Source organism: Cyanistes caeruleus, chromosome 13, assembly GCF_971803275.1.
Source record: "Cyanistes caeruleus chromosome 13, bCyaCae1.hap1.1, whole genome shotgun sequence".
NCBI classification, from domain to species: domain Eukaryota; kingdom Metazoa; phylum Chordata; class Aves; order Passeriformes; family Paridae; genus Cyanistes; species Cyanistes caeruleus.
In genome coordinates, this window is record NC_141713.1 from 3,525,080 (window position 1) to 3,552,310 (window position 27,231).

The 27,231-nt window shown below is 37.8% G+C and overlaps 1 protein-coding gene across 8 annotated transcripts in view; it reads right to left on the minus strand.

Moving 5' to 3' along the window:
• Positions 1-27,231, minus strand: part of LRRC28 (leucine rich repeat containing 28) — a 55,214-nt gene that overhangs the window by 15,005 nt on the left and 12,978 nt on the right. For 7 of the 8 annotated variants that reach the window (XR_015275962.1, XR_015275964.1, XR_015275963.1 and 4 more), the window contains 2 exons: positions 8,182-8,388; positions 1,879-1,981 (listed from right to left, as the gene is read on the minus strand). Coding sequence is in view for 3 of the 8 variants with exons in the window: in XM_086849587.1 (XP_086705713.1) it covers positions 1,879-1,981; positions 8,182-8,388 (310 nt within the window). In the remaining 5 variants the exon portion in view is untranslated. Of the gene's footprint in view, positions 1-1,878; positions 1,982-8,181; positions 8,389-12,398; positions 12,448-27,231 lie in introns of those variants that run through there. The other variant, XM_023933855.2, reaches the window with a different exon arrangement.

Sequence of the window (27,231 nt, forward strand, 5' to 3'; positions counted from 1 at the left end):
GAGATCATCACCTCTCATATAAAAGACTTTTTTCAGTCAGTCTGACTGCAGGATGCCCAGACAGAGATTCAATACTTACACAAGGCAATTTATATTCTATTTTCAGAAATCAAGCTTTATGTCAGTAACAGCAGCTTGTCAGATTTTATTCTCCAGTGGAGGGCCAGACAGAGCACTAAAGCCTGGATCTTCAACTCTTGCCTGACCCATGAAAACCTTAGCCTGGTTACTAATGCTTTCTTGGAAAGAACACAGAAATTCTTCACATGACCATTATTACACAATTTTAAAGTCTCTCAGCACATTATCAAATAAAACCTTTGGTTTCTTAACAATATATATGTGCTCTTCCCATACTGAAATTTTTTCTTAAAAATAATCTGTAATTTTTCAAGATAATTTTACAACAAAGACAAGGTTCTGTTTGGTGTACAAATACAAACATTATTTTTCTTACTAAAATTTCTCTCTTTTTACAATTCATTATTAAGGAAGAAAATCACTTTTCATTCCACAGAGGCATTACAAGAATCAATTTCATTGCAAAACTTGCAATTCCTTTAGTCTGTTCCATACTAGATTTTTAAGACTCAATTTCATAATTCTATACTAGATTTATCATACCAGCAGGTGGTCTCACCAGCACTGTACATGTAAGAACAGCAAAAAGAACTGGTAGGATCTTCACAAAGGTCAGTGCAAAGATAAAATTATTTTAACTGAGTATAAGATGAAAACTTAAAAAAATCCAACAAACCAAGAACAAACAAAAAAAGGACGTTGTTGTATAAAACGACCTGAAATAGGCAGGATCATCTCCTGCATTATCATTACTGGTTTTGGTCACAATCAATACAATTCTGTTAAATTTAAGGTCAATTTAATGTCTGTCTAACAATTTACAATCAGTTCTGAAAGAAAAAAAGCTAGAATTTATCTTTCCTGAAAAACAAAATTAGTAAAAGCTTGCAAGTCACACAGTTCAGCAGAACTGTAATCCAACTGCAAGTATTTAAATATCACCAACCAGCTGACACGGGAATATTAGAAAAACCTTAAAATGCCAAGACTCAGCATCTCCCATACTGCAGCAGAGTGCAGGCTGTAGAGAGGGAATTTATATTTAATGCGAGATCTGCTGAGAGTGAGCATACCAGAAATTTATAATTAGATGGTAATGGGGACAATCCTCTTCTGATCAGTTTTACACCAGTAAGGCTCCATTCATCAGCGGTGCTGATCCTAATTTATGCCAGTGTCAGGGCAGAAAGAATTAAGCCAGTGTCCTACACAGACACTTTTTTTCTTGCATTCTAACCACAAACATGAGACAGCCCAGGATATTTTTAAAATCCACATGTAAAAATAAACCTGTCAATCCATAACTCCTAAAAAAAGTCCCTTTAGTTAGTAGGTACCAAGACCTACAAGAAGCTGATACTGGGATGTAAAATGATCGAAGGAACTGCAAATGACTTTTCAAGATATGACCCACAATTTACACAAATGTGAGCACTTAAAAACAAAGAGGTGCTGCAATATATTAAAAATTATTTTGTTCATTCTTTAGTTCTGGAAACCCTGTGAAGCCTACACTTTTGGCCAACTTTTAAATACAGCTCTAGGCCTTACATTATTATTACAAATTCTTTCAGAGTAGCTTCACTGTTATGCCTTAATACTAAAATAGTCAAAAGTCAGCAATTAACACTGAAGATTTATTACAAAAATAAAACAGAGCTAGGAGCGGCAGTAATCCCCTCCAAGTAACATCAGCTCTGAATCAATCACAGACACACAAAAAATAACTAGTTGTATCACACAGGAGAAGTTTCACAAGGACAGGTACATAAGATATCTGAATTAACTCATACTTACCCACTGCAACCAATGACTTTATTATACAGATAAGATGGGAGGCCTTTCAGGTGAATATTGTTATCCACATAAACATATTGGAGTTCTCGAGAACGACCTAAATCTGGATTTAGAAAACAAGAAAAGTCAAGAGGAGAAAGGATGACATGGTGACAATTATAAGCAATGCAATTCTCTTTAATTATAAATAAGCTAATCAGACTCAATGTAAGCAAACATAAATTAGTACTTCTCAGTTGTAAAATTTCAGCCGATGGTTTTATTATGGATGAGCTGAAAGGCTGTTTAGAAGCAAGCATTTCAAATTACTAAATCAAAACAAAGCCCCCTTTCAGAAGCCCTGAAAATCCCATTATAAATAATTAAATTTTAACATTGACAAACTCTGAAGTCAGTTTGAAGAAGCAAAGGGACAATTGATTTCAAATCCTCAGTGCATACTTCAAGTTCATAAGGTCAAACCTGCTTTCATTAACTGGCCTCGTGTCAGTGAAATCACAGCTTCTCTATCTTTGGGAAAGTGCGCAAGACAGGCACAAGAATGTGCTGTGTCCCCCTCTTTCTCTTCCAAGGGGGGATCCTTGCTGGGATTCATTAGCCTTAACCAAATACAAGTGCAGTCATTCAGCAACGAGTGTGTGTGATGCAGTGAATTACAGAGCCCAGGAAAGCACAAAGCATTAAACTGCAGAATGTTAGACATCAAAAATTGTGGCTGCAATAAATGATCAATACATCTGGAGGTGTTCTGCTTGCATTATTGCTCTTGAAATATTCATGGCTGGTAGTCAAAAGAAGCAAGTACAGCATGATTAAGTAATGCCTTCATGGACTAGAAATCTATTAAGATACCTCTAGATAGAAGCATATCAGTATGGAACTATTTTACTTTGCTTAGAAAATTAAAAGGGAAAATTTAGGTTTCTAGGAAGAATTCTCAGAAATTAGAATTTTGCTTATTAGCAAGGTCTAGTCAGTGGTAAAACTGTCTGCTATTAAATGAAGTGAAAAACATACTAATGAGAGACGTTTCAAAAGACACCAAACTAAACTAAATAGGTCTGAGTTTTGGACTAGCAAGAAAACTGATGTGTAGGATCAGCTGGGCAGCCCAACTCATCTGTCACTCCCGTGCCCTTTGAGACACTAGGGCAGGAAAAGGTTTCTGTGTTTAGTGCAAAGCACAAAGAAGGAGAACAGAGTCTGAAAGCCTCTGCCCAGGATGGGAGAGCTGCGACCCAGACAAACTGCACCATGAAAAACACAATCTGTGTGCCTCCCAACTTGTTAAACTTTCATGAGTACTTTAGAGAGACTAAGATAAACAAGCATTTGTCTGCATCAGCTACAGCAAGACAATACTAATATTGACTAATTCTGACTTCCCATTTTTATCAGTTACCTTAGCTGGCAGAAATATAAGGGTAACTGCAGATATGGGCACAGCTTCTGTCCCCTTTGTAATATTGACCAGATTACAGAATAAAAATTAAAATAATTTCCATGATATTTCTATTCAGAAATTCTACTTGGAATACTGATCTCTTCTCATTCCCTACTACAACAATGAGCAATACAAACCCTTCTTTATTACTGAATAGTTTTATTGTACACGAGAGTTCTAAATACCACCTAGTGCAGATATTTTGAGTGATCCCTCCCCAAACGTGTGTCCATCTTAAAATATACTGAATGTCTTCAGCTGTCACCCACTTGAATGGCAGCTGTGAGCACCAGAAACCTTAAAAGTTTGTGCTGAGGAGTGACACATTATCAAATCTTTGATATAAAGAACTAGTGATGATACCAAGAGAAAATTGAGAGATTCCTTTTCTAAAATAAAAGTGTCAACAGCGAAAAAATTACTTTGGGGTTTTTTTCCCCTTTAACACAGGCCCTTGATTTGCAACAGTCTGTGGAGGTTTCAGGGACCATAATCTGGGCTTTGTTCAAAGCAGAGTCACTGGACATCAAGGGACACAATCAACTATCACATGCTGCTTTGACCCTGTCCCAGAGACATTCCAGCTCACAAAACTATCTGCTGCATCCATCAAGTGTCCTGCCTCAGGATGGGAGCACAAATCCCTCTGCTGACTGATGGGCACTGCTGGAGATGCTGCTGAGCATCACCTCAATGAGATGATTTATTTGTGCTCAGTATCGCAGGGCTGAAAATAGTTTAGTAAAGTTCTGGGATATTTTTAGATGAAACAAAACCCCATTGTTATCCTACAATGAATAAAAATACTGCAACACGGAGGCAATGTAACACCATAAAATATTGTAAGGCTGGTGGGGAATCAGCCAACACAATTTAAAGCAGGTAGCAGGTGGATGGGACATGTAATGTTCAGAGAATGTTCCCTTGTGCTGCTGAAGCCACTTAGACTAAAAAACAGCAGAAAACTATGGGTTGCTGGGGTAGCTTGAATGTGCTACTGTTTAACTTATTAATTTAGAGAATGGCAGAAAATTTTTAAAAGAGGCTCATCTTGCTGGTTTCTACACAGATGTATGCAAATGGGCTGAAAATCAGGCAAGTCAAAAAAAGCCCTAAAGCTGTTCTTTTCATATGCACTGAGAGGGGGGAGTGAGGCTGCATCTCATCTCTTCCCTCTGTCTTTATCTTATGCTATGTTTAGATTCTAAGTTCTGAGTTGACTGCATTTCCTAGGTAATTAAAGCAAATTTTTGGATGTTAGACAAAATATCTCAGTAGGAAAAATTCAATTCCCAAAGCCAAATAGCCTGTAACTATAAGTGTTCCTTTGATAGAGTTTCTTTGCATTAAATAACCAAGCATCTTCTAGACTCCAAAAGATTTTTTCCCTGTTTCAAACATTATCCATAAAGTTTAAATTTAAATAAATCATCACTTTGAAAGGCTCTTTGTATCCCATCCACATTAATTTTTATGTCTTATATCAGCCAACAAATATTGTTAAAAGTTCTCTAAAAACCATGCTTCTGAGGAACTCTGTGCAATAAGGAAGCTGCCCATCTCTGAAAAGGCTAAAGCTACAAAGAAGGTTTTCATGTGGCTTTTGCAAGCACTGTACTGTGTCTAAAACATTTCCACTTTCCTCCTTCCAGCCTCCCAGATCAAAGACCTCTCTCCCAGAAATGACCAAATGCCATGAGTCCTGAACAAACCCCAATTCTATTTTTTTTTCTTTTTCTCCCTCTTTTTTTATTCCTTTTTTTTTTTAACCTCAGGGCCCTGGCATATGCATTCCACATGGCTGAAGATGGAACAAAAGCTCTTGTGTGGCTGCACTGATGCTCTTTTAACCATACTGTGAGGGCAAGGACACAAAAGCAGCATATACTGAGGTAGAATAAGACCTTTGTTTACTGTGCACTGATAATTACTAGACCCATTTTCTAAAGGAAAAGTGCACATAAAGCCTCAAATAAAGTGATATAATACTGAATATTTGCTGTCATAACATCCCCTGTACTGCCAGTACACTTGAGAATTTATGGCCTATTTTAATTATTTTTGTACTTTATTACAAATGAATTTTATTTTTGCAGTGTCATCGGATTCACATTTCTGCTTGCAGTGGAATTTGTTTTCAGGCACTCGAGCATTCACTAATGCTAAAAATTTAATTTTCTGTCAAAAGATAAGTTATGTTGTAAGTAGATTGATATACAATGATCAGCAGATTTCTAAGACCATTTACTAAGGGAGCATGAAGTTACCGTGACAATAATACAACTGCTCAGGATGCAGCTTCCAGTTCAACTTATACATATGATTTTTGGAATTGTTCTTAAAAAATAGTTTATTAGGAAGGCCCAAAGACTGCGAACCACAGTGTCTCATTTCTTTCAGTATAAACTGAAATACTCACAGATGAAAAATTATTTTTATAAAACACTGGCATATCCAAGATTCAGGTGTATTCTGCAGAACAGATTACTAATTCACTATTGTTTACCCATCTGCTTGCTTATGGACCAGTTCTGAAAGTCAGGGAGTTGGATCAGGTACTTTTACTGTATTTTAAAACTGATTAACAGTGTTACACTGTCTTTCCTGCAAACTTAAAAGAATGTACAGAGCAAAGAACCTCCTGATCCCTGTCCAGCAAGGCTGTGCTGCTGCTGGAATAAACATTGCACCCATCAATCCAGCAACAGGAAAATCAGATTTCCACTACGCTTAATGAGAGGCTCTGCTGACAGCTAAAAGGGACAAACTTGGACAAGGCAGAATGGATTCCTGGTTGACACAGTAGATGTCACCCAACATGTGAAATAAATGAAGTAAAAAAGGCTTTAAAAGCATTAAGCAATTTGTTTCAAATTTATTTATTTTAACACGGACACATCTAATAAAAAAAAAGAAAAAACCTCAACCATTCTGTCAGGAGATGAATAAATTCTCTGCTTTTCAACACAGCTCCCTAACTGCAAAAAATTGTTTTGACAATATTTGCTTGACTATCACTTGAAAATACTTCTGCAATATTTTTCACCATTATTTAGCATCCTTACTCAGTCATTAACTGGAAAAGTGAAGTTGGATGTAAGAATACACACAAAAGCCCCACCAGCCAACATGTGCAGCAAGCAGAAATAATGCTACAATTATGCCTTAACTTCAGCAATACTCCAAGAAAAATATTTTCCCAAGCAACAGAAGATAGATTTAATCTTTTTGCTTTTCAATGCACACTCTCTTCTACTTTATTTCATCACATCTTGACCACTCTGAAGCCTTCTGATTCTTCAGAGGAAGGATTAAACATTTACATTTATACTGTGCTGCTTTTCCTCTGAACTCTAGGATTTATGATTCAGTTTCATATCCACAGATAGCAAATTATCTCCAAATGTTCACCAGTGAGTCACTATTAAGAACTACTGAACAAGGTCAATTGACAGTCTTTGATGTTTCCCGTTATTTTAAAAGTTCCTTTTGAATGTTTTGAATTTGAGTCTAAAAATAAAGAAAAAAGAAGGTGTGTCATTATATTAGAGATTTATTTCCTCCTTTTGAACTTAAAACACTTTAGTGGATCTATGGCTCATCCAGGTCATGGCTTGCTCACAGATAAGCTACTAGTGCAAAAAGTAGCAAAAACTTTTATCCTTTAAAATTTCACATCTCATCTTACTGAATTTTTGCAAAATTAAAATTGTTTAACTTCCTCTCTCATGGGAGTTAAAAATATTTGCCAAAATAAGGGAAAGCAATTTGCTTGTTTTAGTACTGTGGAATGTGGATGATGCATCCTGGAACTCCTTTTCTCATTTATATAATGACATATGCTGGGACTGAACTGCAACACTTTGTCTGGAGACATTATTTGCACTTACTTTCCAGTAATATAAACTAAGGTGATAAAAAATTCAGAAAGAACTCTAAGTTCTTTAAAAACTGAACTGCTAGCACTGAAAAGATTAAGTTAAACCCATACAATGTAATTAATTTAGAAATTATGATCTCATTTTTAGCCATCTCCATTTCCAGCTTCTTTCCAATGTGATTATCATAACTTAATCTGCACCTAATTAACACCAAACTCTGTATTCTAGAAAAACTATTAATGGTTATTCAGATGGCAGGGCAGCTCTGCATATGTGTCTGTATCTCAGCTGAGATTACCCCGTGGCAGGGCTGAAAAGTGACAAGTTCAGAGAAGAGGATTTGCTTTTCCCGAAGGGAACACACAGTGATTGCCCCCAACAAACCCCCACACACTCACTGCACCTCCTACTCCTGACCTGCTTCCACTCTTCTAAACTTTCAAAAGGTTGAGCAAAAGGCACATCAATTCCTCCCTGGGCTACTACTGTGGAAATTTTGATGGATGCCTGTACATAGCACAGACTAAACTTTGCAGTGGATTATGTGGTACTGACACTCCTAATGCTGAAAAGTAATTTATATGGAGTTACTGGGACTCCACAACAAGTTTTAAACCCTAGTTGAAGAATCTTAGTTAAATCATCAGATCCAGCAAACAGAAACAGATCATTACCCAAAGTGGTGGAACTCAGATTACAGAGTACTATATTTAAGCACATCATTTAACTTTTTCCCCTCGGTTAGCTAAAAATAAAGCAAATTTGATAGCTGCCTTATTGCCTTAAAAAAACCCATGAAACCTTAACCTGCATTTTTTTTTTTATTAACATATTTTCCAACAATATGATCCCTGTGACAGCTCCATAAACAGAGTCTGTGGGGACCACCAAAGAAACTCACTTGTTGCTTTGTTTTTAACTTCTGGGGGCAGGCAGTTTGTTTTGCTGTGTCTGACCCCCCCCCAGGCGGGGACTCACCGAGGGGCAGGAATGCCAGGCGGTTGCCAGCCATGGAGAGCTCGTTGAGGCTGGGCAGCTGGCACAGGTGGCGGGGCACAGACCACAGGTGGTTCCTGTCTGCAGTCAGGTACTGCAGCGAAAGGCACATGTGCAGCCTCTCGGGTAACGTCATCAGGCGGTTCGTGGAGATGTCCAGAGTCCGCAGCTCCCGCAGGTCTCCAACCTCTGCACAACAGGCAAGGAGAGTTATAACTACATGCACAAAAACCATCACAAAAAAACCCCTCACATAAATTAAAATCAAAGTTCATCAGTGGTGCTGCTTTTCTGCAAGACACTGTTCTGTCAGTCCATGCTGAGAACTGATAATCATCCTCCTGTATCAGAAAGATTTGGAATATGGAGGTGATGGAGATTATCAGTACCAGTTAGGAACCTTTATCAGTATGTTCAAGTATGAGATCTTTCATAGAGCATTCCTGAATTGTGACAATTACTACTGTCAGAATATCAAGCATTTACCTAGTCACAAGTCAGAATGAGGAGAAAAAAAAAACAAAAACCCAAACCAAAATGCAAACAAAAACACATTACAAAGCTTGCTGATATTGAGGGTGTTTTGTACAACCCCAAACGCAGGAAAATTCAAATGATTTTTTTTTTTTTTTTTAAATATTGAGGATGGAGTGAGTGATTACTTAAGATTCTCTTGCAACAAGAGTTACAAACACATGCATAGCACTTCTTGCTTGACAGTCTTTCACCCAGCATGCTTGGGAAAAAGAGCTCTGTCTTCATGATACAGTTCAGAAGGGCTAGTTTAAATTAGAAATTAAATTTCTTAATAAATTGTAAGTGATATTGTTATATTCCAGAAAGATATTTCACTAAGTTCTAATCTACAGTAGCAATAGTTACAGTATCTACAAGTTTGGTTTTTTTTTTATTCCAAGAATTTAAAAGTAGATTTTGTGTTTCAAATAGTATTGTATAATTTTTAAGGTCGGTAACAAATGAAATTCTTGGAAGTGTGTAAGACATGATCACATAAGCAGCCTCACTTGTGCAACAGTTTTTCCTTGTGTCTGGCCTGTGAAAGAGGATGCAGGACTGACTGACAAGTACATTCAAAACATGTTAAGCAGCTCTGCAGGTTTATTTAGTTTACTCTTTTACAGTTGTTCTAAAAACTGGATAATTCTATATATTATTTCCCTCAAACAGGAGGAAACTATAACATTTCCCCCAAACACAGGGAACAGTTTTGCTTTGTTTTTAAATACTTCACAGCAATGGAACCAACCCATGAAGTGCTTGGTGCCCCTAAAACTTGCTGCAGTTCTCAGCATCTTGCACACCCAAATGTACTTTGCTCTCAGCTGAATGAAACCAGCTCTTACATCTGAGAGCTGCTAAAACAAGATTCACTAGAATTTTCTACACTGAAAACACCAGACAATCTACACAATCCACAATCTGTACAATTTACAGCTCTATCACCCAGATTTTTTACAGAGATATAAATAGGGTAACACTGTTTAAGTTAAAGTTAAACAGAACCTGTTGTGGCCTTAAGCTCTCTGCACCAGGAACTAGAAAATTCACTGTTCCCCGAGCTCTGAGGTTGCACCTTGCATACTACACACAAAGAAGGAAACAAAACACTGGGTTAACCCAAGCTGTCTTCTACACAATGGGAAAAAAGTTCACCTTTGGAGAAACTGCTGTAAATGTTACTTTCAAGACTGGAAACATGAAAAGCAAAGAAAGGGAAGTTGTAATTCAGTATTAGAGATTTTCACACAAGTAATCATTAAACAAAATGCATGTGCACATTTAGAGGGAGTTTCTGCCCACTGCAAACAATCCCAGCATCAACTACAATAAAGACTCAACAACATCCTTTATGCATCCTTTTAGAAATATTACTGACAGAAGCAGCTGCTATACACAGATGATCACATTCTTCAAACCTCTTAGCTTTGATGTCAACAGGATTAAGCTTTACTTGAAAAGGGTTTTTTTTGTTACAGGATTGAAAATAAATGACAAAAGCAAAATAATCACTACCAAATAGCACAAGACTACTGTGCAAAAAGAACTGCAGCAGATCTCATTTCGAAAGAGTTTTATATTCATCACAAAGCCATATGCTTGAAAACAGTGACAGGAAAAGAGCCACCTACATTCAGCCAAACCACTGACCACATGCAGTCAATAATAGGCCCAGCTATTTTCATGCACTAACCTTTTTCTCTGCCACTAAAAACAGTTCTCTAGTTCAGTTTAGGTCCAAAATCCCATAAATGTTACGGTTGGCAAAGCTGGCAGAGTTTCAAAGGCATTGCTAGAATGATATGTTTCAAATCTAAGAGGAAATAAAAGTATTCTCACTTTATCCTTCATCCAAAAAACACATACCCAAAACTTCATCCTCTCTACCTTAATCTCCCAATGCATACCAGATGTAAACATCCACTTTCAACATCTAGTGCCACATGTTGCACAAACACCCACCGACCCACAATGAAGTTTAAGACTAAGCCAAACAACAAAGTGCCATCATAGTAAGGATATAACCTTTATATAAAAGCTCTAATCCCCAGACTCCCCACCATAGGGCTCAAAGCTCAGTTTGAAGAACATGCTCAGACACTTACTAATGACACTAAATTGGTTTTCATCTCATTAAAGCAAAGGGAAACAATTAAGAGGAATAACACAAATATAAACAGTCCATTAATAAGTTTTTCAAGCTTTTAGTTACTAAATACTATTATTCTTGCTTTTAAAGTCTTGCAGTAGAAGTACTGCAGGAAGCCTTGTCTAACAAACACAGTGAAAGACTTGCAAATCTGTCTCTTGCTGTCAGCTAATCAAGCACTAGGATGTGCCAGAGGTGAACTTTGGAAATTTACAGCAGATCCAGAAAAGGACTATTCCCAAACAAAAAGAGCTGACTGTGGGACTTCCAGAGATTCCCCCAGCACCCCCAAGGGTAATAAAGAGACAAGCATTATACACCACCATTAGACCACATTGAGGAGTTCCAATTACATTTAAATGAAATTCATAAAAGTCTAATTTAAAATTTATATTAGCTCTAGGACTAACACTATCAAAATCAACGCAGCAGAGCACTGAGCCCCATTCTGATATCAGAAGCCAGAAAAAACTCAAACTCCTCAGTAGCTCTGCTACCCCCCAGCACAGGAGGACACAGATTTGTGGAGACAGAGAGAGCCCAAACGTGACATTGCCGTGCTGGTCGTGGACTCGGGCGTTTCATGCGTGTCCATCTGCGGGGATTGCTGCCGGCACACGGAGCTGGGCAATCCCATCTGCTCCCAATGTGCTCGCAGTACGCACGAGGGGCTGACAGACTGGGAATCCAACACTCCCTGACCCCACGGAAATTCAGCGCAGGCTCCGCATCCAGCGCCCTCCTCCAGCCTCTGCGGGGCCGTGCAGTGCCACAGATCCACACAGACCCACACAGGCTGTGTTCCAAAGCTGCCAGCCTTGGGGAATTAATTTTATCCTTTTCTCCCCTGATCACATGCAGATTCAGAAGGGATCACTCAGCTCCAAAAGGCAGCCTTTGCATCTGTTGTAAGAACTCTCCCAACTAGTTGGAGAAATGGAAAAGTGAACTGTCTTCTTGTGTGTTGGAGTTTTCAACAAAAAGGTGCCAATAGATCTGTCCCACAACACAATGAAAAAAGAAACATTAACATGACTTTAATATTTTTCTTAAAATAAGTGAAACCTGGAAAGGATTTCAGGGAATGTACAAAATTATTTACCTTATAACAAAATGGGTGTTTGTATCAACATAATGCTACATCAAGAAAAAAAAAATCTAATTCTGATTCAGATGGTTTAAATGCCAGTTTTTAAAATTAATTCCCCAAGTGAAGGAAACAAAAAAAACCCATCTGGAAATAAGCAGCCTATACAACACAGAATAATTGCCAAAGGCAATTCAAACTTCCTTAATCTTTCTGGGGGTACAGGCCTCACCAGCTGCATGACCCAAAAATAACCAACAGTTTTTCTTAACGTTTCAAGAGTAATCCCACCTTTCCCTGACGGGCAATAAACCAAAATTTCATCCAAAGATAAATGAAACACATACACAGTTGGATTTGAGTGCATGGGAGGGAAGGGTTTACTTTAAATCTGAGTCCTTACATCCCAGTAAAGTTAAGGACAGGAAAGGGCTACAGACCTACCTGCATGAGAATGCACCTCAAAGCAGGATATTAAGGGAAAGTAGAGAACCTACAAGGAATGGAAAAAGGGACTGATCAGCAAAGAGAGCTGGCACTTAGAGGTCAGGCTGCAGAGGTTAAATGCAAACTGCCAGGAGGCCAGGAAAATGAGAACGCATAGACAAACAAATGGTTTCTCAACAAGAAATTAAGAGCAAGAAATGAAGAACTGACATCAACAAGGAGTAGAAATTAGGAGGACAAACCAAATATTAAATTAGCTTTTTGCATCATTTTTTCCTGTAAGAATAATGCTGTGTATGAGGACAGAGACAGAATACCTCATGGGAACAAGGACAAAGCACTGCAAATTACCACATCCATTACTAAATGAAATGAGGCTGCTTAAAAAAATTTCCATCCCAGAATACCGAAAAAAAAAAAAAAAAAAAAAAAAAAAGGGTTATATATCAAAATTGCAGATTCAGGCACGAGGATTCTCAATGAATAGGACATTTTCTGGGATAGCAGCCTAGGGTTGGAGAAGAAATGTAAAACCTGTGTTCAAAAAAGCCCTGTTAATGTGAGCTCAGTGCTCCTCAGCATCTCATAACACCTGTTCTAAGGGGAAAGAGCACCCAAGAGTAACCAGTGACTGGAACATAAATAGAAAGCAGAATGGAAATGCAGCCCAGATCCTCTCAAATGTAAATCATGTCATACTGGTTTATCTTTCTTTGATGAAATGTCTTGGTTAATGATAACACCTGAGGATCACACCTCACAGCAAATTACTGGGATGGAGAAAATATTACTAGCGGTGGTGTTCCTCAAGGGTCTACTTTGTTTAGACTTCCCATTTTGCACCTGGGTAAAAAATAATACTGGGTTTTGGGTTGCTGTCAACCCAAGTATTTAAAGTAGTAGTAATGTGGTAGAAAACCAAATTGTCATACCAGAGGAAAAGCAAGAACTTCTAGACTTAAGGGATAGAAATGGAAAGAAAAAGAACAGAAAATCATAATAGAAAAGAACCAAAAATCATGCTAAGAAGGTGCTGCTAGTCAGGGCTCTGATTGAAACAGTGAAGGAGGAGGGGGACTGGGCTATACTTGTTCCCTCCCAAAGGGCAACAGGGCAATTTCTATGTACAGCCAGCATTTTCTTAGAAGGGAAGTTTGTTAATATTCCTTTGTATTGTAGGCAGTAATGCTGGTCTTGCTATTATCATACAATCCTTTAACACTCTGTCACCCAAGAGCTCTAACAGGAGGTGATGGATCCTCTTTGTTCCAAGGTTTCAGCTCAGGACTAACAAATTCCTGCTGTTTCCCATGGAGTGGTGTTTTCCAGCCTCTGGTACCAGAGGGACAATGTCTTATGAACAGCTACAAAACTGAGCCCTGTGAGTCTTGCTGTGATTGTGAGCTCCCAGAGCCCAGGAATGTAAGCTCAGCCTTCCCTCCCTATCCAAGGCTCTAAAATGAATGGTGGTTCCTCCAGAAAAGGAACAAAAGGTGCTGAGAGGGGCTACCCTACTTCACCCTTGAAATAAAGTTTTTATCAACTTCTATGGACCTAAGCATAAGATGCATTTCCTTATTAGACTTGTAAAACCAGGCATCAGTGAGGAAAAGCGTTTGACATCTTCCACACATAACAGAACTTACTACCTGTCCCACTAGAAAAAAAAGTCTATACATGCCATAAATTTAAGTGGATACTATTACCAATTGAAAACAGACAGGAAGTATGGGTTTAAATTGCCGAGAGCTTGATGGAGAAGATCTCCTTTAGATCTGCTCTGGAATGTCTCAGGAGGACTTAAATAGACTTTAAGATGGTTAAAACAAATTAAATAGCCTATCGTATATTACATTTCATTTACTGTCCTACCATGCAGCTCACACTTCATAGCCTATAAAAATTAAATTTTGTAGCACAAATTGACACTTAAGGTAGACCTGTGCCATCTTCAAACAAGGAAGTTTAATGATAACTGAAATAGATTTAAAGACAATGAAAGGGACAGGCAAATTGAATCCCATTTACATTTTGACACAGCTGCACGCAGCTCTTTTTCTGTATTGGCGGTGAGAGAGCTTGGAAAGTGTTCTGTTTCTCAAGTCTAATAGACCTGAAGATGATTTTCCTTATATTCTTCCCATATATTTGGAAATAGATGGGAAACATTTGTTTAGTTTTTTACAGGGAGGGGAAAAAAAGAGGTACTTGAAGAGATCTTGTGATATTACAGCAACTGTTTTATGAATAACTCCCTTTTAAATAAGGTGCTGAATGAATTCAAACCCACAAGAATCCTATGGAAGAAGAAAGCCTCTATCACAGCTGATCAAACTTCAGTCTATTAATTTCAAAGCAATACTTATGGCTTCATTTCACACAAATATCCTGGCTGCACAGGACAGGGGAAAGGATTTTTCTGGGGCATAATAGTCCTTGTGAATCAACACAGTCATGTAACACCCCTCAAAGCTGTTCCCAATTCTTGGTTTCACCTACTTCAGCCATAAACTACATTGACTCTTCTCCAAGACACTTAAGAAGTAGACAAAGCCCAAAACCAAGTGAAAAATACATACTTCTACTGAACATACCAAAATAGAATCTCTTTTGCCTCAACCTTGCTAAATGTCACATGCAAACTTAGTACCAATCCTCGTTTATTTTGTGCCATCATTCACAAGCAAAGGTGAGAAAAGTGGCTCCATAAAGTCCAACCTTGCTAAACAGTAATTTTAGGTCAGTTAAAAATGGCTGAAAATAGACATCAGGTATGAGGGTCTCATTAAGTCAAATTCTTCTAAAGGTCAATGGTTCCCCATCTTATAACCACAATTAAACTTCAGTTAACACAACTGGCAGCTGTCTGAATGCCATGGGCCCAGCACTCCGTGCTTCCCTCAGCACACACACAGAGCACATATCCACAGTGGTTATTAGTCTGTATTTCCTCTCAGTGCAGGTCTGGAATTACATTTCTGTCCACAATTTGATGGTTTCAATGAGAACAGTTAGAATAAACCAGATGATAAAAATACCAGAAATTATCATACACGAGAAAAGTGGAAAAGGTGGGAGGAAGGGCAAGAGGAACAGAGAGAGGAAAAAATTGTTTATGCACAAAGGTAACTCAAGGCCATGAAATGATCAGGTTTGCTGTTTTCTTGGTTTGGGGTTTTTTGTTTGTTTGGTTGGTTTGTTTTTTCAGAAGACAACCTACCCTTTCATTTTGCTCTAGTGTGCTCTGCCTATTTCACTGCCCCACAGCAAGGTACTGTTGCTACACAAACAAGTTAGAGATGTGAAATTAATGTATTATTATTATTCTATGGTTTTATTAAATGATATCTCAAATTTTGAATACAACAGCCAAAATTAAGTACAAAGAGTCAGAATGGTATCAAATATATTGCATGAAAAATTCTGCTAACACTCTACAAAAAAAGCCTCTTACTTAAAGAGGTTTTTTTGCTGTTGTCTTTCCATTGAGAAGCAGCTGTTTTCCTTTTCCTGGGTGGTATGAACATAAACAAAAGTGACATGAATAAAGCATGAGACCTGTTATATTTCTCTTGTTTTGTTTATGTCTGACTATCTTTACTGCTGCACATTGTCCACCATTCACTGTGCACTAATATCAATACATGGAAGGGGGGGGGGGGGGGCGGGGAAGAAAGCCTTCCAGAAAAACTTTGTGCATAAAATACAGAGCTGATGATTTAAACTCACAGTGCCAGACAGCTGAAAATGGCTCCTTAAATACAACAAACCAGTACTGAAACCAAGGCAAACAAAAGGAGCATCCTAAAGAGAGATTAAGGACAGCTCAGGAAGCCACAGAGACAGGGCTAGTCCTGGCTGTAAATTCTAGGACAGCTTTTTCCTTTCTTCTTCCAAAGAACAACCAGAGATCAGCACAACAGAGAGGTCTCTCTGACAAACACAGATGAGTGGCTTCTAACCCATTACAGCACTGGTGTCTAAATAATCCACACAAAGACCAATCTGTTGTGACTGTTGCTATCAACTGTTTCCAACCAACTCACAACAGACATATCTTTCTTCTTCTTGAGGTTAGTTAGGGGCTTTTTTTCTTCCTCTCCACTAAATACATAACAAAAGCAATAGGTCCAGGTTCAATTTTCATCTTTCAGTGGAAATTACTGTTGTAAAACAGCAAGTTATAGCTCACTCATTGTACTACTGGAAGACACCACACAACACCCTTCCGTGAGGGTCAAATTTGGCCTTCATAACAAAAATATGCAGCTACAAATTTGTGTGCGATAAGGAGAAGAATCAAAGCGAGATCTTCAGCTTGGAGCCACATTTACAGCAGTGGAGTCACCATTATTTGTTTTTTAAATGAATGCTACTGGATGGGACTCACTTAATTCAAGTCCTACAAAAATAAGAGTTCTCCCAGGCCACTGGCAGTTACTACAAATTGCAACAGTAATTACTGGGGAGGGACTGGCTAAACCTTGCAGGAAATATTCCCACTATAATAGATGAAAACTATAGATCCAGATGTCCTTTTCTAGCAGCAGCACCAGGAGATTCTCTTGCTCCTCCTCATTGTCCCAGCTGTCTCTGCTGAACTCGGCCTGGAGAATTCACCAGCAGAGAAGGGGAGGCAGGAACTGCTACAGTGACATGGTTACTACTTGAAAAATGGTATGGACCAACTACTAACAGTTTTAAACTAAGATTATCAGTAAAGAAAGAAGACATTTGACTTCAAGCAACACTAGCATTGTCCCGATTTCATAAATGCTGAGAGCAACTGCAAGCCTTGTCTTAATCAATGATAGTTTCTGCTGTTTAGTGTTTCAAATCAGCACAAAGTAGACAAGGCTTGGTAATTATACTCCAAACCCCCCACTCAAGTAGTTCTGAATTGCATTGCTTTACCTACACAAGTAAATAGTCTTAGTTCATAAAGATCTTAAATGTTAAATAATGACCAACTAGAGTACACTTGCACTTGCTTGGCATCAAAGCCTTCCATCTAGAATGGCATTTTAATGCAGATTTGGACAATACTAAGGAAAACAGATCTTTATTTTAAATACCCCAACAATAACATTAAGTTAACCGAAATACAGGTATCAAACTCTGTGTGTGATATGAACCATGGGAAGGTTAATCTCACAAGCTACCTCGAGTTCTACACATTCTCTTTACAGGCTTTTTCCATTTAGATTTAGTGTCAGTAAATGATGCATTCTATTTTGCCTCAATTCATTTAATAGAGCAGCTGAGTAAAAACAAAGATGTCAATAACATGGAATACTTTAACTCTCTCACAGTGGTATGCAGAAAACTGAATTATACTTGGTCAATAAGGTCAGCATGGAAATTGATACATTATAAAATTCTTTTATTGCACAGCATTAACAGTTGTGTTTATTCCCTTTCAAAGACTGAATGACTTTGTTCTCCAAGCTTCCCTGAGCACTCTATCCTAGTAAATTGCATTTGCTTAATGCACAAGTAAAATCAACTACCTGTTAATACTGCTAATCACTGTACAGACGTTAGGGAGAGCTTAGGGGAAAGAAAGGAAAAAAACCACAAGGGAACCCAAGAGACAAAAGTACATTCATAGATAACTTTATTTATAAAGACTTTAGAATTTAAGTTTAAGTAAGTTAAAAGTTAACACCCAGCCCTAGAAACTATAAAAAAATAACCTTCAAGAACTATTTTTTTTTCCTGTCACAAATGTTAATTTAGTGCAACCAAAATAAAAAAAATCTCACAAATTGCAAATTAATAAGAGGTTTAGTAAGAGGTATTACATGAAAAATTACTAGCATATTAGTTGATTCAGAATTAGCAGATAAATTTACTTTAAAACAATGTCAGTAAAGGTAGCAGTCATGGACATAATCCCCCTGAAAAGCTGATTTTGCTTGTACAGATTACTTGAACTTGTCTTAGGACCCTCCCAAAACAAGTCACTGCAGCAAAAAGAAATTAGAGCTCCTTGTCAGTCCAGCACACTGAAATCACTAAGGCCTTTCTGAGGTAAAGCTGGAAACTGCAAAGCCATTACCACCATTTCTTTTTTCACACATTTACAAACTGATGAAAAATTTCAGAGAAGAAACACCAGCAGTTTAGTATCCGTTCAAAGCTGAGGTTCTCTGAAGGCCTGACTAAACACCACTAAACAGATTGTTGACATTAAAGAAGTTCTCGTACTACAAAAAGCCCAACACCATCTGTATTGGAAACATCTTTCTCAAAATACATTTCCACCTCTGAGGTTTGGTCTCAGTCTTATCAATACACATCTGTCTTCACCCGTGTGAACAGCTATTGGCAAACGTTTACGAGAGACGCCCTTAAAACTCCCCTGAAGTTCAGTTTTACTTTTGGGTAACAGCTCTAACCCAAAGACTTTTACAAGTATTTTAAAGAGCATCTGTTTTGAAGTTGCAGAAGTGAGATGTTCATATATCTCACATGTGTTTGAGCCAGGCAATCAGTAAAGGCTTATCTTTACAATCAGATCATCAGCAGAAGAATTCACTGATGACAGATGAGTTACAAACCAACTTTTTGGAAGCAGGTCCGGGATTACGCACTATACGATTACTTGAGTTGAGGTTCATTTCTCAGAGCATGTCCTCAGTAACAAGTGGTTTCTGTAAGAGCAGTCAAAGGGAAAACACTAGGAGTCCCATCCTGCTCCTCTCCCGATGGAGACAGGCTGACACACGCATTGTGCAATGAGGAGAACCCGCCGGGGGTGCTGCACAGAACCTGACTGCTGCCAGCCCTAACATGGAAAAAACCTGGTATCAAATTCCAAAGAGGCTTTGCTGTGCTCTCAGTAGAGGGTTCAGCATGTTGAGGGAAGAAGTTTCAAAAGGAATGACACCTTAAAAAAAAGTTACAGTAACTTACATGAATTTTCTTTTGATGAAGATTTTTTTCTTATGTAAGAATAAAGGTAAAAGATCCTAAAGATTCCTTTTTTGGTTAGGTAGGGCTTTTTCTAAAGCACAAAAGCAAACTAACCCCCCCGACAATACCTTAATACATTTTATCATAATAAGCACAACAGTGATTACATGAATTTTCACCAGTCCTGATGACAGTTGCACAGCAAAGCAGCCAGACAAGCAATGAGCCATCACTTTCTCATTTACCAAGATTATCAGAGATGCCACCAAGAATTTTGGGGGTGGAGGGGAATTTGCCAGAGCTATGAACAGAGTAATGATCTATTAAGCTTTAGAGCCCACTCTGATAACCCATAAAATTAAAACAACTAGAAATGTTAGGTTTTATAGTCTTTATGGATTTCTAGATGCATTTATGTAACTAACACCTTCAAACTCCAAGCAAGAACACACAGAATTACATCCCTGAAAAAGGAAATTCCTAGTAGTCCGTTTTCCCACATTTTAGATTCAACTCCACAGGAGTAAGATTGACCAAAAGCAACCAAAGACCCTCTACTTCTTCCTCTCATCTGCTCTGCAGACAATAAACTCACATGAAACAAACACCACAGATGGAATAATGACTGAACTCAAACACAACTGTAGTCACTTCCAGACTGATTTTTTTCTGCTGTATATAACTGTGTCACAATGAGTCCTCCCCATAAATTTCAAACCCAAGTTTTCAAACAATCAAAATGTAAAAAACAAATAATTCTGTTTGACCTTCATTATTTAGGTCTGTGTGCCAGGTCTAATTAGTTCTCATGAGCACATTCCACTTTTTAAAAACAGACTGTAGAAATACATTTTTCAAACTAAAAGGAACACAACACATTGTTTTGATGCTACAGCCTGAAGCCCTTTATCTGAGTTTTATCAAAGTATATTCTATCACTGATCAAAGCAGCAATGACAACTTAGTTTTCTCCAAAGTTATATATTGCAGTATAAACTTCCCACTTTTGTCTCGTGGCCCCTGGCTCAGCATGACATTGGGGGGACATTCAAAGGTCAGGAGACTTTCTTTCCAAAGCCATCAGTTCCTAAATGGCAGCTCTATCCATAGCAGAAGTGGAGAGGAGAGGAATTCCATCAAGGCTCTGTTCCCATGTACCCTTAAAACTTCAGGTTGTCATTTCTTCTGTCAGGTGTTTGAATGACAACTTGGTATATTACTGTATCAACTATCTGTCTGTCTAGCAGTATTTCCACATCACCCTATTACTCATTTTATTGTCATCTCAAGACTGTTTCTCACTCTAGTATTAAAATCAATATTTAATCTTAAATTTCTTTCAACTTATTGCTTTGCATATACCATGTAACTAGCTTTTAAAAGCAAAGTCTGGAAGTTACTTGGACATGCAAGTCTTTCCCTTTTAAAAAAAACAACTGTATTTTAACAATTCACTGAGAAATCTCAAATTGAGTTTACTAGAAAAATGTTATGCAATTTTATGTTTAATGAACTGTGTTGAAATGAGTTGTGCTTAAGACTTCTTATTTAATAAAAAGGCATAAGAACATGCAACATAACTACCACATTTCTACAGTCATATTAAGACCTCCAACATCTTCACAGAGTTTTGAGCTTCAGATGAATGGTTGTCAGGATTACTTAAAGCACTCTCAACATCTTCAAAATTCCTGTCTACCCCCACAAACAAGTGGAAAACCCCTGGAGAAATGAGGCTTATAGTCACTTGAGAAATCAAGGACTGCCGAGTAGAAGAACAAGCCAGGATTTGAGAGGCAGCACCAAATCTCTGAACAATAGAGAATCCAGTTAAATCTGCTCCCATCCTCTCAGGAATGCAAGAATCATCCAAGTACCCCCATTAGAAGCAGCTCCAAGCCCTTTATCTCCTATCTGAGAGCCCTCGAGGGGAACAGCTATGGGGAAAGCCCATGGCCCAGAGCTCAGCAACAGACAGGCCCCTGCAAGGATTCTGATTTTCAGGAGCACTGCTAAGGCAGAAGCTCAACAGGCTTGGGAGCACCACCGGCAATAATTAGTTTGGCTCTTCCTTGCTCCATCCTTGTTTCACCTACACCTCATCAGGTTTCTTAGGAGCTCCTCTTCAAAGGAGGGAAGGAACAGGGAGGGGCTGGAGGGGATAATTCTGTTGAGTTTGGTGCATGGAAACATTTCACTAGGATCTCACATGGAACAGAAGGGAACAAATGGCAGCATTGGCCCATTCTCAGAATCCAGTTTCAAAATGAAAAACATGGGGATCTGAGATTTGGAATTGAGAATAAAATCAGAATTGAAAATAAAAAAATTGGGCACCAGCAAGTCACAGGCAGCCTCATATGGCAGACAATAAACTCACAAACTCACACAGACACAGTGTTACCCTCTACAATCAGGTTTGTTCAACAATCTATTAACAAAGCAATTAGTGAGCAGAACTCAGGTGGTGTCATTCTGAGATGTCTCTGTCCAGACAGGTGATGCCACCATAACTGTCACTACAATCTGGCAGCCAGGAAGAACTGCCACATAAAAAAGGAACATTTACAGGTCAGTCTGCCCAGATCAAACAAAGGAAGTCCAACAAAACAAAGATGTCTGAGACACTGCTGTACAGCATCCAGCTCCCAGACACTCCTGGATCTATTAATGAACTCAGTAATTACATCAGCATACTGCTCATGTTTAAATACAGTCAAAACTCCATCAGGCACAGGTTTTTTTTCAAGTTAAAGCATCACCAAAGCTAGAGGCCAAAAACAAGTGTGATTGAGCCAAAATGATTATAATCTTGCTAAAATATGCAAGAAAGAAGAAAAAAATCAAAATCAATAAAGTTATGTTACAATTTTGAGTGACCTTTAAATATAGTAGAGCTAATATTAGAAAACTCAAAACACTTGGTCATTACCTTGTGCTACAATAGGATTTTAGGCTTCCAGTTACTGACATGAAGCCTCAGTGCCAGATTCGGTTTGTGCCTGATCTTTTCCTCTGATACAGAATGACCATAGAAGTTAAAATCTGTTTCATAAAATTGCAGATACTTGAAAATATAACACACTGAACCATATCACAATTTCTTTTTTTAACTAAGCCCATGCTCACTAAACGAGCCTAATTTCTAAATACTTTTTCCAGTGATTGCTCTAAATTAGAATAGCAAATATTAAGATGGAATTTTCTAGTCCAATAAGCCTGGTACACAAAGAAATATTTGAATCCATAATTTAAATGTTACAATGAGAGACGCTGATGGCTTCCTCCAACTGGTTCCCATTAGTTTTTAGATTACTGAATTACAGCACATACACACTCAGCACATGCATTTCTGAGGACCTGCTGTGCATCACCAGAATGAGGAATACCAGGAATACCGCAGGCCATTGTTGAAAGAGATACTTTTGTTGGATTTTTTGTTTCTTAACGTCATTTCTGCTACAGCTACAGGAAATATTTCAGTTCCAGTGCACCCAGTAGAAGCCCATCTGGAAGAAGTGTTGGAACAAAAGCCTATATTGGAAAAACATTTTTAACCATAAAATATAGGTCTGGAATTTTTCTGACTATGTTTATACTATTTTTGTTACCAGCATCCAGTGACATTATGAACCTTCCATGGTACACTGAAAAATGTTGTATGATAGTAACAAAGAGGCTTTTAAAAGCCCCTCAACAGGGGGGAAGTGGAAAAGAAAATAACACTAAGAAGGGGCAAGCAGACAAAGAGAGAACAGTGAGCAGCTCTATGCACAGATGACTCATTCTGACATTCTATACAGGTGAGGGTATACAGGAACAACTTCAGTCAACGAAAATTTCCAGGAATTTAGGGGAATTCTTTTATTCTCTGTCTTCACTTCCCTCCCCATAAATTTCAAGCACTCAAAAGTACTAGTAGTCCTCCTGAGATTTTAACCCAAACCAAATGTTTGAGCAAGGCAGACTGTTATAAAATCTCAAGCAACCAACATCCTTTAATTAAATAGGTACCACTGTGCTTGGACGTGCATGGAAGTTAATCCATAAGGAATACCACTTGTACAATACACTGCCCTGTGCCTTGGTCACCTCTAGGCAGTCTCAAAGTCCAACACAAATCATTTCCCATCCACGCTGCCATTTTGTTCCTGACTCCTCCCGGCTGTAATTTCATAGGGGAAATTTTTCATAATAAAAAAATTCAGTCCTTACAGTCTGCCTGGATAGGGCTGTACTGGAGTTTATACAAAACCAAAACATTTAATCTTTTCCGCCTAGAAATCTAAGGAATGACTTAGAGATACTATCAGGTATTTTTACTGTAGTTCTGGATTAATGCAGCATAATTACCAAAGCCTTACTAATCCCGATGTGAAAAACACAACACAGTAACAGGCAAGTGTGGATAAGTTTTGCATTGATTTAGGAAAAAAAGTAATTAGTTGTTGATGAACCTAAGAGGTAATGTAAAGCTTAGTATGCTGACCCCTGGTTTTATACAGCAAACTGAAGCTAGAATTGAATTATTAAACAGATCATATAATTTACAGATCTGTGCAAAGAAAACCTTGTTTTTAATAATTAGGCATTAATTCCTTCACAGAAAACAACATATTATTATAATAATTAACACATTTTTATTTAGGAGGCCATGCTCCTTTAAATAGTCACATACTTCCAGAGTGCAAAGCTCATGTAACCTAATCTGTGTTTTCCTCAAATCCCCACAAGTCCATTTACTTAAAAACACCACGCTCCTGGATGGGTGCCTGGCGTACCAAACCTGTCCCGTCGTGCATATTTTTATCCATGTTACTAAATTAGGAAAGCAGAGTGGACTAAGGTTATGCCAACTTGGAAAAAAGAACAGGGTCTGCATCAGTTTGTGCCTTTGCTTTTAAATTCACAACCATTATAAAAAAAAAATTTGAACTTTATTAAGTATCAAAGCAATCTGCCCTAACCAGAGAATAACCAGTAATAAAAGCAGAAGGGAAATCTGGGGAGAGCAGGTAAGAAGCCAAATTTATTCCCCTGATTTTGAAGCCTCTAAATCAAAATGTGGAACACAAGTTCAAAAAAATGAGTTAGGACCACATATTTTCATGCCAGGGTCTAGAGTAAGAATAGAATTACTGGCAAGCTGTACCCATCAGTGGAAATCTACTGTGAAAAGAAGGGAGGGAAGAAGTCGTGTTTATGTGCCTTTAATTAAGATTTACTGAAATGCCTTATATTGAGCTCTATTCAGAATTCTAAGCTGGGTATACAAGAAGTCTTTACCAGTTAAATACTGGTATGAATAGTAAATACAGATATTGTACTTTACAGCAACATTAAAAAAGTGAGAGAAATGAATATGCAGTTTTCATATCTGGAAGTTTCTCCTGCCCCCAATTAGTAAAGCAAATTCTGAAGCAAAGCAGACTTTGCAATAATCACTCAACATTCCAAGGGTTACTGTATAAATAGACAAAGAAGCAATCAACAATTATCATTTGATTTATAATTTTAGTAACAACTGAACCCTCCTTGTCATCACACTGAAGTGACCTATGCAAGAGGAAATTATCTAGTATTTATCTATAAAAGTTATGTATTTCAAAATTCATCTGCCTTAACTCTTCCAGCCTTCTGGAAGCACAAGTTGGTTCAGTAATTTAAACTCACTGATCTTACCGCTATTAATTTCCTATTAACTTAGAGGGTTATTCATTATGGAGAGATAATTATTAATTTCCTAATAATGGGTGGGAAGACTCAATCCTCCCTAACATTAAATATGATCAGCCTCAAAAAGGTGTGGTCTTAACAAATGCAATGGGAACACCCAAGTTCTATTTCTGGCTAACACTGACTCCTGCTGTGGCCTGGAGCAAATCACTTCTGTTAAAAACACTTTTTTTCTACTCTGTAAAATGAGGATAACACTCCCTTATCAGCTTCACAAGATCTTTCTCAAATGCTTTGAAGATAAAGTTTTATAAGCCTACAAATGTATTTTAATGAGTCTTAAACTGATTATATTTCTAAAACAATTTGCCCTAAAAAGAAAAAGGATTTGAACAGAACTGAAAGGAAGGGTCTCTGTGCTGTTAACCTCCCATAACATTGCTGCAGTTTGCACTTTAAATACACCAAAGACACAAATTCATTTTCCTTCAGAGTCTAAAGGAAGCAAAATGGCAACAAGTGGATGCAAGCTGCAGGAGCTTCCAGAGACAACACAGAAGTGTGGATTTGCAATGGAAGCCACACTTTCCCTCTGCTGGGGCAGGAACCTGCCCTGGACTCTGGCACAGACCTGCACCCCTCCAGCAAGGGCTGCTCCATCACCTGCACTTCCCTTAACATTCAAACAAACACAAACCCCACATTTGACAACAAATTTGCTATTATTTGGCCACATTTCATTCTTTTCTTTTGCTTGGTCAACACACTCAGCTCTTGGTTTTTAAAGTTCCTGAACAACATACACAAAGGGAATCATGGTCTAGCCCATGTCAAGACAACTGCTGATTTTTTTTCCCCTCTTCTTAAAGGGAATTTTGCCAAAAGATGGGCTGGGATCATAAACCATACCCTCTTCTTTAATTACTTAGCTTTTGCTCTTGACTTGGCAAAACATTAAGCTTTTCATTTCACTAAATCTATAATTAACTCCAGCATGTGCTGAGTAAACATAACCTCACTTTTAATTAAATCTTAGAACAAGATGCTACAAAACTTGCTGTTTCTAAAGAGAAGTACCTCTCAAATAATGGGCAAGAAAAAAAAAATCAAATCCACGTCAAATAAGAAACTCAAATCCAACTTTGAGTATAACCCACCCTCTTTTAAGTCATCTGTTCCCCAAACATGCATTCCAGATAAAAGACCAAAATGTAAACCTGAAGAGCCAGCACTGCACATCAAAAGATTCCAAGGCTAAAGTCAAACCAAATCTAAATGGTAACAGCAAAACAGAGAACCTTGACTTCAGGACTCATCAAGAATAATTTTTATAATGCATCTCACCAGATTTATTTTGTTTTCAAATGACACAGTAACTCACACAAAGATAAGTATTTCTCAAGAATGAAAGGAACTGAAGTGTCATATGCATTATAACCATCAGAAACAAAGGGGAACTTTCTAATTGGTCATTTGTGAGTGAGAAGATCAGAAAATTTCCTTCTGACAATACACGTATATATCTAATTCTACAATTCCAAATTTAAATTAAATATCAATTCACTGAATAAGAGGAATCTCGGAAAAAATAATGTTCTTCTTCTGTGAAAACACAATGTCATGTCTAAGTCAAGCTCATACATGAACTAATGTAATAATATGAAATAACCATCTTTTGTTTATGCTGACTTTTTCCAGTAACATCTTTGGTGTCACACATTTCCAAATGGCCCTTAAGAATTCAGATTATTACAGTGCTACATTTAAATAGCAGAAAACTTCACAAAACTTACTTGATGTTCAAGAATTGCATTTACCAGAGCCAAACAAATCAACCAAGAAACTGTTAAAGACAGCAGCTACAAGATTTACAATTTGCAGAACAAAAAAAAATGTTGCGCATTTAAATGAAAACAAGTCCTCAAGAGAACTTTAGAACATTAAATCTCGTTTTACTTATCTTCAACTGTTTTAATCAGCTCATCTCTGAAAGGCAGAACCTCTCAGGGATTCTGATTACCCAGAACGTAGATACTGACGACTGCATTAGGCAGAAGCTGGTCCGCTTATTAATCTTATCTAAAGTATATTCAAAATATAACATTAAGGTAATTTTACAAAGCATTTTCTTCCAGCCATTTGTTATTATATTTCAGTTTCAACACGCTTATTCTGGACAAATTTTTCCCTTTAATTCTCATCAAGTTCAGCTGAGTCACCTCTGAGCAGTTCTCCC